This window comes from Phodopus roborovskii, unplaced genomic scaffold (assembly GCF_943737965.1).
Source record: "Phodopus roborovskii unplaced genomic scaffold, PHOROB, whole genome shotgun sequence".
In the NCBI taxonomy this organism is placed as follows: domain Eukaryota; kingdom Metazoa; phylum Chordata; class Mammalia; order Rodentia; family Cricetidae; genus Phodopus; species Phodopus roborovskii.
The window spans coordinates 23,547,334-23,563,309 of record NW_026126434.1 but is presented as its reverse complement, the minus strand read 5'-3'; the positions used below and the strand labels follow the sequence as shown (position 1 = coordinate 23,563,309).

The 15,976-nt window shown below is 47.4% G+C and overlaps 3 protein-coding genes across 4 annotated transcripts in view; all 3 read right to left on the bottom strand.

Annotated features, from left to right (window-relative positions):
• LOC127224145 (keratin-associated protein 10-2-like) overlaps positions 1-14,419 on the bottom strand; it is a 35,535-nt gene extending 21,116 nt beyond the window's left edge. For both annotated transcript variants that reach the window (XM_051186994.1, XM_051186995.1), the window contains exon 1: positions 13,838-14,419. In XM_051186994.1, the coding sequence (XP_051042951.1) occupies positions 13,838-14,376 (539 nt within the window). In that variant the 5' untranslated portion in view covers positions 14,377-14,419. The remainder of the gene's footprint in view (positions 1-13,837) is intronic.
• Positions 1-15,976, bottom strand: part of Tspear (thrombospondin type laminin G domain and EAR repeats) — a 147,646-nt gene that overhangs the window by 43,668 nt on the left and 88,002 nt on the right. The window lies entirely within an intron of this gene.
• On the bottom strand, positions 7,804-8,611 carry LOC127224146 (keratin-associated protein 10-9-like). The gene is made up of 2 exons (XM_051186998.1): positions 8,465-8,611; positions 7,804-8,428 (listed from the first exon to the last, which is right to left on the bottom strand). The coding sequence occupies exons 1-2, from the start codon at positions 8,578-8,580 to the stop codon at positions 7,819-7,821; spliced, it is 726 nt and encodes a 241-aa protein (XP_051042955.1). The 5' UTR covers positions 8,581-8,611; the 3' UTR covers positions 7,804-7,818.

Sequence of the window (15,976 nt, the reverse complement as noted above, 5' to 3'; positions counted from 1 at the left end):
CCAGGATTACAGCCGGTCAAAAAAGCTGGCTACATTCTGCCCATGTCTCAGAATATTGAATAAGACTAAGTTAGAAACTAATGGACTTATTTGTGATGGAGGGATTGTTAAAGGATAGGCTAGGATCAGTCCTGTGGCACAGTTGATGCTCACTGCCTTTTTTCAGGTTTACAGTGAGAGTTCTGAATAGAAAGAAGAGCAGGGAGATGTGGAGAATATGCAGTTAGGTGGGAAAGATGTGGGAGAGAATTTGAAGTCTCCAACAAAGCAGCTGTCTAGATAGCAGATGCCAACAGAAGCAATTCATACTACCAGAGAAGCTAGATACAAGGAGGACCCCGAGGGATTCATACAAGGTCCTCCACAGAAGGGGAAAGGGACAACATCTCCTGAGCATATTGGGAGCGGGGATGGGGGGCAGTGAGTGAAGAAGGAGTTAGGAGAAACAGAAGGGGAGAAGAGGAGGGGTGAGGAGAACATGAGGGACCAGGAGGATTGAGTTGGGGGATGAATAGACAAGAGCAAGAAAAGAGATACCATAATAGAGGGAGCCATTATAGGTCTGAAGAGAAAACTGACTCTAGAGAAATGTCCAGAGACCTACAACAATGACCCCCAACTAACAATCTGAGCAATAGTGGAGAGGCTACCTTAAATGTCCTTCCCTGATAATGAGATTGTTAAATAATTTATATGCCATCATAGAGCCTTCATCCAGTAGCTGACAGAAACAGAAGCAGACACCCACAGCTAAACACTGAGCCGAACTGGAATCCAGTTGCAGAGAGGGAGGAGTAATAAGCAAAGGGGTCAATACCAGGCTACAGAAACCACAGAGACAGCTGACCTGAACGAGGGGGAGCTCATGGACCCCAGTCTAATAGCTAGGAAACCAGAATTGGACTGACCCCCACCCTCTGAACATGGGTCTCAGTTAGAAGGCCTGGACAGTCTACTGGACCTCTGACAGTGGAACCAGGATGTATACCTGGTGCACAAAAGGACTTTGGGAACTAATTCTCCATGGAGGGATACTCCCTTAACCTAGAGACAGGAGGGAGCCTAGGCTCTACTCCAAATGGCTTGACAGATTTTGATGATCACTCCTGGAAGGCCTCACTCTCCCTCTAGAGTGGGTGGGGAATGAAATGGGAGGGGGGGTCTGGAGGCATGGGAGGATGGGAGGGTGAGGCGACTGGGATTGATATGTAAAGTAAGAAAAAAATAGTTTAAAAAAAACCCAAATATATATATATGTGTGTGTGTGTGTATGTATGTATGTATGTATGTATGTGTGTATGTATGTATGTAAGTGGCAACTGCTAAATAGATAAGTAAATAAGGAAAAACTCCACACGATGAACTGGGTCAATAGAAATGAGGCCTTGAGGGTGAGAACGTGTCCACTCTAGGGCAACTTGTTCCAACAAGTTGATACAGGTACAAGAGGCTGCTTTGGCTGTGGGGAAGAGGGCCAGGCTAGGTCTTGAGCTGAGGACACAACCCGCTGTCGCTGTGTGTGTAGTGCTGTGATTTTAGTTGCAGTGTCATGGAGCATGTGCCAGGAAGCCAGAACCCTGTGAAGAAAAGCTGCAGGCATGGGGTGTGGCTTTTCAAAGAAAAGCCATTTCATGGAAGTTCCCTGTTGCAGGGAGTAGGACTGTAGAGGAAGCTATGCATGACAGATGTAGGGTGGCAGGGGCGAAGCTAGAGGGTTCTGCAGGGGTGAGGCTTGAGGGTTCCAGATGGACTCTGCTTTGGTGCTGAGCTCTGTGTTTCCTGGTGAGCAGGCATGAGGGTGCCCAAGGAGCCTGTACCACATGACCCTGATGTGGTGAGTACCACCATATTTTATCCGCCATGATGGACCAGTGAGAAGCCAGCATAAATCCTTAAGTTGTTACCACTAGGAGAAAAGTAACTAATTCAACATCTAACCCCTGTCATATCACCTAGATTAATTTATATCTAGACAGGTAAGGAGAACCTGGCACAAAGGTATGCTGCCTTTCCTTGGCTGCCCAGTAAGACAAACCATGATTCCCAAACTCCAAAACAGAAGTCAGGAAGTTTGCAAGGAAATGTAACCCCAAGCAGCTGGGTTTAAAGTTCCCCTGGGAGGCAAGGAAGAGCAGATTAGCACCACAGAGCTTCCATGAAATGGCTTTAAGGACAACACAGCTGGTTCCTCCAAACACAGGAGGAAAAAGATAGTAAACAGAGTGGAAGCCTGAGACCAAGCATACCAATTCAGTCACAAGAGAGGGGGAGAAAGCACAGCCAGGACAAAAATAACCACCAAGAGAAGAGGTGGCTTGAATGGGGACAGCCCCCATAGCCTACAATGTTTGAAAGTCTGGCCCCCAGACGGTAGACTCTTTGGGAAGGATGAAGAGGTGTGGCCTTGATGGAGGAGGTGTGCTACTGGGCTGGGCTCTGGGATTTCAAAAGCTCACATCATTCCCAGTTAGCTGTCTCTGTTTCAGGCTTCTGGATCATGACATGAGCTCTCAGCTGCTGCTCCAGTGCCAATCTGCCTGCCTGCTGCCATGTGACTGCCTTCTATGGCTGTCATGGACTTAACCGCCCAGATCTGTGAGCTCCTGAATTGATGCTTTCTTTTGTAAGTTGTCTTTGGTTTCCAACCTGAGGGTCATGACCCCTTTGGGGTCAAACCACCCTTTCATAGGGGTTTCCTAAGACCATTGGGAAACACAAATATTTTCATTATGAGTCACAACAGTAGCAAAGTTACAAAGTAGTGACAAAAATAATTCTATGATCAGGGGTCATCACAATATGAGGAATGTATTAAAAGGTCGCAGCATTAGGAAGGTTGAGAACCACTGGTCCAGGGGAACAAAGGGGACTGATTGGCAGGAGAAGAGGGAGAAAAAGAGGTGGGGGAAGGTGGTAAGGGATATATATATATATATATTCAATGTTCCTATAAGAAAACACAAACATAAAATCTGGTCTGAGTGTACACTCTGGACGGGTGTTGGGGAGATTTTCAATTAGCAGCAAGAAGAGCCCTGTGGTCAGCAATCATGAGCTCTGGGCTGAGTCCAAGTTGTCATGCCCCTCCCCCTAACCCTAGTGTGTGGGTGTGAGCAGGGTGGAGCCCTCATGATGAGGTCAGTGATTCCAGTCACTCGTACCCCTTTTCTATGTGTTGGAATGTGGTCTGTGGCCAGGAATGATGCTCTAACCAGAACCCAGAATACACTGCAAGTGGCTGCCTGCCCCGAGCTGACTCCCAGCCCCCCCCCCCAGCATTGGGAAGAATCCATGTTTGTGATCTAAGGCCCCAAGTGGCAGCAATTTGTCTCATGGCTTAGACTAAAGAAGCAGAGGCAAAGCCAGCAAAAAAGCTCAGTAGCGTGCAGGTTCCCATGTGGGGTGAGTGGGGCACAGTGGCAGAGAATATGACCACGCTCAGTGTCAATTAGCAGTGATACTGGGTGTAAGTGGGAAGTTTAAATCAACTACACAGTGTGATGTGAAATGTCCTGGCTATTGGCAATGGTGGGATCTAACACTGCTAACGTGACAGGACTAACCACATACAACTATGGAACATTTGAAACACAGCTGGTTGGATGTGATTGCCTCTTGGATATAGTGTGTCAGCATGTTTTCTGTTCCTGTAATGAAATACCCCAAGCCAGGTGCCAATGAAGGGATTTATATATGTTCATGGCTCTGGAGGCTGGAAGCCCAGCAGCACAGGCCCAGTTCTGTGTCATGTCACCCAGTATGTAATACCACAGTGGATGGCAGCCTAGAAGGAGGTCACACGGGGGAAGGGAACCCCTCAGGTAAAAAGGAGTTAGTCTGAACCCCATCACACCCCACCTCTCTAATCCACCCATGGAGGCCCAGGCACCCAGGACAGACTCTGGGGACACCCTTCAGACACATCTAAACATCCTTAACGGAAAGCCTAGTTATTAAATCAATTCTATGTTCGTGTTTCCAATTTCAACCTGGCACAGTGGGGGTTGCCACTCACACAGTCAGAGCAGGTGACGGCTTCTGGGATGCTGTTGTGCAAGCACAGAGCCTCCCGAACTGAGGCTGCTTAGCCCATGTAGAAATGTGGGTTTAGCAGTCCACAAAACACAGCTGTTCTGACTCTAATGGCTGAAGGACATTCTTGCCTGATTACAGCTCTCTGCGATGGGGAAACAAGCATACAGGTGGCACCTGTTGCCTGCCCCTCTTGCCTCTGTGCAAGCCTTGGAACTTGGAAAGAAACTGACCAGGCCCATGTCCATTGAAAGACTGCTAGGGGCTGTCACTTTAGGTAGGGACCAGCAGGATGCACCACAGTGGCCAGTGGGGTCAGCGGCTGCTGGAGCATGGAGCCTTAGAAAAGAGCCATCTGCTGTCAAACCACCCATCCCCATTCTGCTGACAAACTTGCCTTAAGAAATAGTTCGATGTCTCTAACTTCTTCATTCACTGGAAAAAAAGGTGAGTCTCCATTCCCAGCACAGCTATGGCTTGTGGCTCCAAGAAACAGCAAAGCATATAGCAACTCCTAAAACACTGGATACATTGATGGGTGTTTGCTCATTGTCTATCCACTGGTCCTCAAAAGCTAAGGGAACGTCTGCCACTCATCATTTTTCTAAGGCACAGACTGGAGAGGAAGTAAGAAAGATTTGCATGCAGTGTTTCATTAAGTCTGATGGCAAAGTCAGGAATGATAACCTATGCTGCTGGGTTTACAGGTGTTATTGTCATGACAAGACTGGAGAGACCTTCTGTCTGATCTACGATACCAAGGGTCGTTTTGCTGCTCGTCGTATTACACCTGAGGGGGCCAAGTACAAGTGCAAAGTAAGAAAGATCTTGATGCTTGTACTACTCGCTACCCTGGTCCCCTCATCAAGGTGAATGACTCCATTTCGATTGGTTTGGAGACAGGGAAAATAACCAGCTACATCAAGTTTGACACTGGTAACCTGTGTAGGGTGATTGGAGGTGCTAACTGGGGAAGAATTGACATGATCACCAGTAGACAGAGACAGCCTGGCTCTTTAGAAGTGGTTCATGGCAACAGCTATGGCACTCGGCTTTCCAACATTTTTGTTATTGGCAAGGGTAACAAACCATGGGTTTCTCTTCCCTGAGGAAAAGGACTCCAACTGACCATTGCTGAGGGTGGGATAAGAGGCTAGCGGCCATACGGAGCAGAGGGTGAAATGGTCTCTAGGAGACATGCTCAGTAAGTATATGTACTCTTGCTACAAGCCTTTCTAGGCAACATGCATGATTAAACAGCATGATGAAAAAAGATTCAATTTATTTATGTGAGTAGGAGTGTGTGTATGAGTTGTGTGTGTTGTACATTGTATTTTGTGTGTGTGCATGTGTACAAATGTGTGTTGCATGTATGTGTTATATGTAAAATGTGCGCTGTATGTGTGTATGAGAGAGAGAGAGAGTGTGTGTGTGTGTGTGTGTGTGTGTGTGTGTGTACTTGTGGATGTTAGAAGACAACTTGCCCAAGTCATTTCTCCCTCTCTACCTCATGGACTCTGGAATCACATTCAAGTCACCAGGCCTCCCACTCAGTGCCTCAGCTCACTGAAGAGCTCTCTAGCCCCCCAAAACCATGTGTTTTGTGTGGTCCTCAGGACAAGACCCAAATCTAACATAGTTGATCATGGCCCCAATGCATTGGTGCTCTGTCAAGGACATGACAGCCCAAGAGGACAAGACACACAAGCAAACAAGCCATGAGGCGTGAGAACCTTCAGAAACTTCTGGAAACAGAATTGGATCCCTAAAGCACGGTAAATAAGAATCTGGGAAATGATAGGCTGATGGATGTTTATTCAGGGAGAAATCACTTACACCAGACACAGATGACGGCCAGCAGGTTCCCATCCCAAAGATGCCTCCAGATGCTCTCTGTCTCTGATCAGGAAGTAATAGATTGAGCGGGGATCCAGGACCCCAGACCTAGCTCCCTCCAGGTCACACCCACATTTGTCCCCATGCCCCAATGAGCATGGTCAATGTAACAGGTGTAGGCAGGGTAGATATCTCACTACAATTCCCCTTTTAGTCTAAAGAAAAGATTTTGGCCTGATAAAAAATTATATACAAAGACAGTAAATATCAAGTATGCTCTAGGAAAGGGAAAATTAAGAACATACACACTTAAGACCTATTGCCAGTGAGGTAACAAGGGCAAATGGCAAGAACTACATATCCAGTCCTAGGGTGAAGGCATAACAGAGATTACTATAGAGATGTTATAAGCTGGGAAGTTTAAGTTTTGTACCTAATATTTCTATCTAGGAAGAGAAAACAATAATTGTGACAGTCTAATCTTCAACCACATCAAAGACCTGAGAAGGAGGACAAAAATACTAGGGTAGGCAGGAAGTGTAGGCGGGCAGCTTCCAAAAGGTGCAGGAAAGACAGAAGCAGCCAGGCAGTGAGCTGTCTCTGTCATTTCTAGAGTTTATATACTATCCTTCTGTAGTCTATGATGGAGTTGAAGATAGATAGTTATGGTTATACTTTTCCTTAGTTAGGGTTAAAGATAAGTTACATATAAGACTCACGAAGATAGGATAAATGATAGAATATTTTCTTTAAAGCTTGCTAAATGTTAATGGACTAAATATTGTTAACTATAGTTTCTATTTGATAGCTGCTTTGTTAAATATTTTACTATGCTAAAGTTAAAGCCCTTCTTTCCATTTTACACAGAAAAGAGGAAATGATGGGAACTGTCACTCTATAAACATGTTTCTCTTTTTGGTTAATGAATAAATCCCTGTTGGCTAATAGGAAAGCAAGATAGGCGGGACTAGAGGACAAGGAGGATTCTGGGAGATGTAGTAAAGAGGAGTCAAGATGCAAGGACTTGAGAGGAAGAGGTCAAGACCCTCTCTCCACTAAGATATGGCTACATGAAAACACTTAGATTGATAGAAATGAGTTACTATTTAAGATTAAGTGGCCAATAAGAAAAGCTAGTAACCTGCCAACAATTTCATAATTAATACATGTGTCTGTGTGTTATTGTGGGACTGATGCAGCCCTGGGATCAGTACTGACAGGAAAACACTCATAATAGATACCAGACATGACCAATGTGGAAATGACCAGTCAGATTGGAAAGCAAAAAAAAAAAAAAAAAAAAAAAAAAAAAAAAGCAGAAGCATAAAGAAGCAGAATAATGTCACAAGCTCATGTAGGAATCTCAAAATTTATTTCATTTTACAAGAGTAGAAGATGGTAATAGAGGCCTGTGAGGACTGGGGTAGCTGAGGGGAGGAGGGAGATCACAGGGAAGGAGAAACATGTCAGCTCAGCTCTGAGACCCAGGACTAGGAACAGGAGCCAGAGCCTACTGTCTCTAACTAGGTCAGGTATCTAGTCTGAGCCACAAAGGGTCTCCCTGGACATACTGGGTAATGATAACATCAAAAGAGCCAGGCAAACAGAAACAGAACAACCAGATGGTCAGTGGTGAGCCAACATTAGATGCAGAACAAGGCCAGGGTCGCAAACAGACCAACCTATGCCACACAAAGCCTGTCCCCAAGGGTGGCCAGATGTCCTGGGGGTGGTCTTAGAATACTTGCAGGACTCACAGGTCATCAACTAGTCATAGGATAGTAGCCACCATCTGGAAAAAAGCGGGAAAAAGCAATATGGAAGACACTGGGAGCTGGCCAGGTAGACATGGGTATGAGGTAGAGCACAGTTATGGGAAACAGGACAGCTAGACTCATGACTCTGAGGGTCTCAGACCCGCACCTGGGAGACTCTAAAGCATGGGCAAGGTCAGCAGCAGCTGGACTTCTGTCCCGAGGAGAGGCCACAGCAGGCCTGGCTGGAGCACACAGGGCGGCAGAGCAGGGACATGCTGGAACAGGGCTTGCAGCAGCTGGGCTGGCAGGAGGAGGCACAGCAGGAGGAGGTGGGCACACAGCAGGCTGGTCTGCACACAGGGCGGCAGAGCAGGGACACGCTGGAGCAGGGCTTGCAGCACACGGGCTTGCAGCACACAGGCTTGCAGCAGACAGGCACACAGCAGGAGGACTGACAGCATGAGGGCTGGCAGCTAGACTGCTGGCAGCATGAGGAGGATCCAGAGCAGATGGGTGTGCAGCAGACAGGCACACAGCAGGAGGGTTGACAGCATGAGGGCTGGCAGCTAGACTGCTGGCAGCATGAGGAGGATCCAGGGCAGATGGGTGTACAGCAGACAGGCTTGCAACAAAGAGTCACACAACAGGGTGAGGAGGTGCAGCAAGCTGGCTGGCAGCTAGACTGCTGGCAGCATGAGGGTGTGCAGCAGGCAGATTGGCAGCAGGGGCTGGACACACAGCTCACTGGGGTGCAGACAAGAGTAATGCAGGAGGATGGGCCACAGCAGCTGGGCTGGCAGCAGCTGGGGACACAGCAGCTGGGGACATAGCAGCTGGACTGGCAGTAGCTGGGCTGGCAGCAGCTGGGCTCACAGCAGCTCTCTGGGCAGTCATCTACCTGCCAGGAGGAGTTGGTGCAAGCATCAGAGCAGACAGACATGGTGGAGGCGGCCATGGTGGGGTTGCAATGAGGAGGGTGAGATGTGAGTGAGTGAGTGAGTGAGTGTGTATGAGAGGTTCTCTGGTGGCTGCCTTTATACAGCTGGGCTGTGTGTGTTGTGCTACAGCTCCTGGCTTCCTTTTCCTGCTCTGTGTTTGGAGTCAGGCTGTTGTCTCACTATTGATGGACTGTCAACAAATACTGTAGTCAGGCTAGAATGCCCCTGTCTCTGGGAGAAACCCCACAGAGATGCCCAGATCTCATGGGAGGCAGGGATGACAGTGGCCAGGTGACATTCTGGGGGTGGCAGCCCCTGTCTATGTCTGAAAGCTTCTTTCTTGAGGCAGCTTCTCCACATGGACAGACATGGGGTGGAGGCAGCCCAGGCATGGACTTTGAAGATCCTGGCATGTGTTCCTGCCCTGTTCTGGAGGTCTTGATGTGCAGAACTGCCTCTGTTGTTGGTAAGAACTCAAGGATCTCCTGGTGCCTGAGGAGGACCTGATGGAGTTAAAGAGAGCAGGAGGGTGGATGCCTTCTGTCACACTTAAGTTGAACTTCTCTGGAGCCCCTGACAGTGCCCATAACATCCATTGTCCTTTGTTTGCTCTGAGTTCTGGAAGCTTCTCCTGTCCCCAGATTCTTCGATTTCCTGTTGCCTCATGGACACAGCCAGTACCCTCTTACAAAATACTCTCCTGGGGGTACTCAGGGACACGATGAGGACAATTAATTTACTAAAGCTTGTCCTATGCATCTACTCATGCTAAGCACTGTGACAAGCCTAAGAACATCATGAGTTCTGGTCACTTATCTATTCATAGTCCCACACTCTACCCCTTTTTTGAGGGTCAAGGGTACAACCTTGGGATATTCTGAACTTCTCATTCTATCATCAGGCACTGGCTGGAGTGGATTGACATGGAGATTGGAACCCTTGTGTCTCTAATGGAGGAATGAGATGCTATGCTAGGATCCTCCATGCAGTCAGTCAGATGTGGAGGTTTAATTTCAAACAAGGCTAAAACTCGTCAGGTTTACTGAAGAAACAAGCCTGGGCAACCACAGAGTTCAGCTGAGGAGTCAGGGACAATGGCTGACCCACAGGCAGAGGTGTTACACCAAGAAAGCATTGCCCCCAATCCAGGGGAAGACACTGAAAACTTCCTCAGGAACTGTGAGAGCAGCAATGAGCAGGATAAGTCAGACTCCTGGAAGCCATTGGCAGTGGGCGAGAATTACAGAGACTGCAAAGCCATTTCAGAAATCAAAGGCAAAATTGAGACATCCCAATAAATGAAACCAAGGGACCGCTGCTGTCCACAGGAGTGTCACTTGGACAAATAGGCACGGCACGGAATGGGAGATGATTTTTACCAGCTGCACATCTGGTAAAGGGATGATATCTAAAACATATAATGAACTTTAAAAGCAGACATCCGGAAACAACACAATTAATAATGGGGTACAGATATAAACAGTGTTCTAGAAGGCAAACTCATATGTTTGAAAAACACAGAAAATTTCAGCATCCTTAGTCATCAGAGAAATGCAAATCAAAACTACTTTTAGCTGTCATCTTGAAGCCATCAGAATGGCCAAGATCAATAAAACAAATGATAACTCATGCTGGTGAGAATGTGGGGGAAGGGGACCACTTACTCATTGCTAGGGTATGTGCAAACCTGTAAAGCCACTGTGGAAGTCAGTGTGGCGGTTTCTCAGGAAACAGGGAATTGATCTGCCTCAAGACCCAGCTGTACCACTCTTAGGCATCTACCCAAAGGACTCTACATCCTACTATAGAGACACTTGCCCATCCATGCTCATTGCTGCTCTATTTATAATAGCCGCAAATGGAAACAGCTTAGATGTCTCTCAGTTGATGAGTGGATAAAGAAAATGTTGTACATTTACAAAAAAAAAGTTACCCATATGTTTAAAGATGAAACCACAAAATCTGCAGGTAAAGTGATAGAGATAAGAAAAAAAATCATCCTGAGTAAGGTAACCCAGCTCCAAACAAACAAATATGGTATGTATTCACTTATATGTGGCTGAATATTAGTTATTAAGTGTTCACTGAGCAGTCTGCAATCGATATAACCACAGAGGTTTCTAATAGGTAAAAGTATTGGAGGGAAGGATTTCCCAATGAAGGGAAAATAGAATATTTAGTTATGGATGGACAAGATGGAGCTAGAATGGGAGAATTAAACTTGGAAGGGAATAGAGGAGGAGGTAAGGGAGAAAGTACAAGAAAGGACAACTAAAACTAAAGACTATTTGAGGTGTCATTTGGAAACCTACTGCAGTAGAGGCTTCTTTAAACATATATACATATGAAAGAAATATAGTCACTGATTGCAGGAGAGACAAACCCCAAATAGACATCTCTTGCCACCAAATTAAACCTCCAGTGCTGGGAAGGGGTGACACTGAACCAAGTTATGGGCCAAAGGGGTCCCATGGAAATCCCAATACAACCCAAGCTATTTCCAAGGTTACTCTCCACAAACTAAAGGTAAGACTCAATTGCTGGAGACAACACCTACACAACTCATTGAACACTGAGAACTTGAGCTTGACCCTACCTAAATCCTTCCCCATGACTGAGTAGTGCTCAAGGGACTGTAAGGTACTCTTCATGCTACCAGAAGAGGAAGGTAAACAGCAACCCAGCTATAAACACTACAATCTAATCTACAATGGTGATTTGTCCACAAAATACACTAGTGCAATAGTGGTCCAGAAGCTGTGGGAGTAACACCACTATCTGCTTGGATTTAAGCCTACTTCATGGGATGAAGCCCACACCTGACACTGCTCAGCTGGGCAAGAACCTAGACCTGAAAGGCCAGGGACCTAGTGGGAAAACCTAGCAATGTAATGACTCCTCATGACAGTCTGCTATACTTATACATAAGTGTCTTGCTCAGCCATCATCAGAGAAGCTTCTTCCTGAACTAGATGGGAACAAATACTAAGATGAACACCTGGAAATGTGCAGAGGCTGAGAGACCTTGAGCACCCAGACCTAATTGGGATGATTCCATCAAATCCCTCCACCCAGGGCTCAGGGAACTCTACAGAAGAGGAGGCAGAGAGAGGCTAGGAGGCACCGGAGATGGAGGACACTAAGGAAACTAAGCCCTTTAGAGCCCCAGGACTGTGAACTCATGTACGCAGTGGAGGCATGCATGGGGCCTGTGCAGGTCCAAGGCCGATGGAGGAGTGGACGCAAATCTCACCCCTAACTCCAGCTGATAAGCACTCAGTGAGGAAAAGTAGTTTTTCCCAACAGAGTCTCACTGTGGAAACAAACCACACTTAAGGGTAGGCCTCATGCCCAGCAGAAGATGGCCAACACAAAACAAGATCAAAGGTATTCTTGGAGTTGTTTGTTTTCATAATGCTTTGTCTGGCCATTTTTCTGAACGGGCATGAGGAGGCGGGGGCTCGTGCATGCACTTCTTTTAATCTAAGAGTCCTTTTGCTTATACATTAGGGTTTCCAACTGTGCTTTTTATGGGTTTTCTGTGAGTGCCAATGTATGTCTCTGCATATGTGTATGTTTCTTGTGATTTTTCTTTGGCTCGTGTGTGTGTGTGTGTGTGTGTGTGTGTGTGTGTGTGTGTGTGTGTATGTGTTGTTTTTTCCTATTCTGGTTGGTAATAACTTACTCTACTCACTCTAGAGTGATTGAATGCACAGGAGAAGCCAACAGCCCAGAGAAGACGAGAGGCTGCATAGCTTGCACCCTGCTCCGGACTCCTTAAAAATCAAACTTTAATGGGCCAGTCATTATAGCGTCCTTGTTTTTATTGAGGTTTGTTGTTTATGTGTATGTCTCTGTGAAGCATAGGTAGGTGCCTGTGGAAACCAGAAGAAGGTATTGGATCCTTTGAGGCTGGAGTTACAGGTGGATGTGAGTCATCTGACATGAGTCATGGGAACCTAAAGAACAGTAAGTGCTTTAACCCCTGACACAATTCCCTAGCACCGAGACCTTGGGGTCTTTAGACTTTATACATACAATATATATCCCAACAAGGCCATTGACTGACTGGGCAGAGAACAATATAAAGAGGCAATATCTATTGCATACATCAATATATGTGAGTTCATGTGTTTGCATGAAGACCTCTCTAGCCATCAAACTCATGTGTTCTGTGTTGTCCTTGGGAGCAAGGCCCAAATCTCAGAAAGCTGATCATGGTCCCTGGTGCTTCCAACATCTTTACCCAAGGCCTCCACTGTTCTTTTGTCAGGGAGGAGACCATGGCTCAGCCAAAAAGACAAGACGCACAAGGAAACAAGCCACCAGGAGTGAGAACTGGCAAAAGCTTCTGGAAATAGAATTGGATCCCAGAGATGGCCACCATGGAAATAACCAGTCAGGTTGGAAAGCCAATACATGCAGAAGCTCAAAGAAGCAGACCAAAGCCACAAGCTCATGCCAGAATCTCAAGATTTATTTCATTTCACAAGAGTAGAGGATGACAATGGAGGCCTGTGAGGAGTGGGGGAGCTGAGGGGAGGAGGGGGGTCACAGGGAAGGAGACCCCATGTCAGCTCAGCTCCAAGGCCCAGGGCAAAAACCAGGAGCCAGAGCCTGCTGTCTTTAACTAGGTCAGGTTTCTAGTCTGAGCCACAGTGGGTCTCCCTGGAGCCTGCTGGGTAACGATAACATCAAAAGAGCCAGGCAAACAGAAACAGGAAAACCCGATGGTCAGTTCAGAGCCAACATGGATGCAGAACAAGGAAGGCCAGGGTCCCAGAGAGACCAACCAATGCCACACGAAGCCTGCCCCTCAAGATAGCCAGATGACCTGGGGCGGCCTTAGAATGCTTGTAGGACTCACAGGTCATCAACTGGTCATAAGAGAATAGCCACCATCTGGGCAGATGAAAAAGAGTGGAAAAGCAATATGGAAGATACTGGGAGCTGGCCAGGTAGACATGGGTATGGGGCTGAGCCCAGTTATGGAGAGCAGGACAGCTGTGCTCATGACTCTGAGGGTCTCAGACCCACACCTGGGAAACTCTGAAGCATGGGCAAGGTCAGCAGCAGCTGGACTTCTGTCCCGAGGAGAGATCACAGCAGGCCTGGCTGGAGCAGGCAGGGCGGCAGAGCAGGGACATGCTGGAACAGGGCTTGCAGCAGCTGGGCTGGCAGGAGGAGGCACAGCAGGAGGAGGTGGACACACAGCAGGCTGGTCTGCACACAGGGCTGCAGAGCAGGGACACGCTGGAGCAGGGCTTGCAGCACACAGGCTTGCAGCAGACAGGCACACAGCAGGAGGACTGACAGCATGAGGGCTGGCAGCTAGACTGCTGGCAGCATGAGGAGGATCCAGAGCAGATGGGTGTGCAGCAGACAGGCTTACAGCACAGGGTCACACAGCAGGGTGAGGAGGTGCAGCATGAGGGCTGGCAGCTAGACTGCTGGCAGCATGAGGAGGATCCAGGGCAGATGGGTGTGCAGCAGACAGGCTTACAGCACAGGGTCTCACAGCAGGACTGTTGGCAGGGGGAACAGGTGTAGCAAACTGTCTGGCAGCTAGACTGCTGGCAGCATGAGGGTATGCAGCAGGCAGATTGACAGCAGGGGCTGGAAGCACAGCTCAGTGGGGTGCAGATGAGGGTCAGGCAGGGGGCTGGGCCACAGCAGCTGGGCTGGCAGCAGCTGGACTGGCAGCAGCTGGGCTGGCAGCAGCTGGGCTCACAGCAGCTCTCTGGGCAGTCATCCACCTGCCAGGAGGAGTTGGTGCAAGCATCAGAGCAGACAGACATGGTGGAGGCGGCCATGGTGGGGTTGCAATGAGGAGGGTGAGATGTGAGTGAGTGAGTGAGTGAGTGTGTATGAGAGGTTCTCTGGTGGCTGCCTTTATACAGCTGGGCTGTGTGTGTTGTGCTACAGCTCCTGGCTTCCTTTTCCTGCTCTGTGTTTGGAGTCAGGCTGTTGTCTCACTATTGATGGACTGTCAACAAATACTGTAGTCAGGCTAGAATGCCCCTGTCTCTGGGAGAAACCCCACAGAGATGCTCAGATCTCATGGGAGGCAGGGATGACAGTGGCCAGGTGACATTCTGGGGGTGGCAGCCCCTGTCTATGTCTGAAAGCTTCTTTCTTGAGGCAGCTTCTCCACATGGACAGACATGGGGTGGAGGCAGCCCAGGCATGGGCTTTGAAGATCCTGGCATGTGCTCCTGCTCTGTTCTAGAGGACTTGATGTCCAGGGGTACCTCCTGCTGTTGGTGAGAACTCAAGGATCCCCTGGTGCCTGAGGAGGACCTGATGGAGTTAAAGAGAGCAGGAGGGTGGATACCTTCTGTCACACTTAAGATGAACTTCTCTGGAACCCCTGTCAGTGCCCATAACATCCATTGTCCTTTGTTTGCTCTGAGTTCTGGAAGCTTCTTCTGTCCCCAGGTTCTCCATTTTCCTATTGCTTCATGGACAGAGCCAGCACCCTGCCTCAAAACACTCTCCTGGTATACTCAGGGACACTGTGAGGACAATTGATTTACTAGAGCCTGCCCCATGCATCTACTTATTCTGAGTACTGCTACAAGCTTTGTGGACATCCTGAGTTCTGGTCACTTCTCAATTCATGGTCCCTGACTTGCTTCTTTTCTGAGGGTCAAGGGCCCAGCTTTTAATTATGGGAGATTCTCGGCCTAATGTGGTCGTTTTGTCCTTCTTTGCCCCAAATAAACACATAGATGTTATATTAGTTTTAAAATGTTGGCTGATGACTAGGGTTTCTTATTGGCTAGTGCTGTTTTAGTTATTATCCCATTTCTATCAATCTAAGTGTTTCCATGTGGTCTCATCTTACCAGAGATGGGTCTGGACCTGTTACTCCTATGGCAGCCTATATGCTGACTTCTATTTCCTATACTTCCCAGAATTTCCTCCTCTGGGAGCCCCACCTTTTCTTCCTCCCTGACCACTGGGCAAACATTGTTTTATTCATTAATAAGAGAAACCTATACCCAGAAGGACATTTCCCCATTATCTCCTTCTTTCAGTCTAAATAAAAAAAAAGGTTTTTAACTTCAACATAGTAAAATTATATATAACAAAACAGTAATAAAGTAAGAACTACAGTTAACAATATTTAGTTCATTAACATTTGGCAAAATTTTAGAAAGTATCCTATCACCTATCTTACCTTTGTGAATCTACAGTTTTGTGTGTAACTTATCTGTTGTCATAACTAAGGAAACCATAGCCATAAATATCTGTCTTCAATTCCATTTAGAACACAGAAGGATAATATATAAGCTCTAGAATTGACAGAGACATCTTGCTGCCTGTACAGTCACCCAAAGTTCTTCTGTAGCATTGAGGCATCCATATTCACCTCACAGGTTTGTCTAACAGACTTCTCAGTGAAGCCGG

Coding starts and splice junctions, on each gene's coding strand:
- LOC127224146 (XM_051186998.1), bottom strand. CDS start 8,580: ATGGCCGCCTCCACCATGTCTGTCTGCTCTGATGCTTGCACCAACTCC. Junction 8,429..8,464: donor TGCCAGCCCAGCTACTGCCA/GTCCAGCTGCTA, acceptor CTGTGTCCCCAG/CTGCTGCCAGCCCAGCTGCT.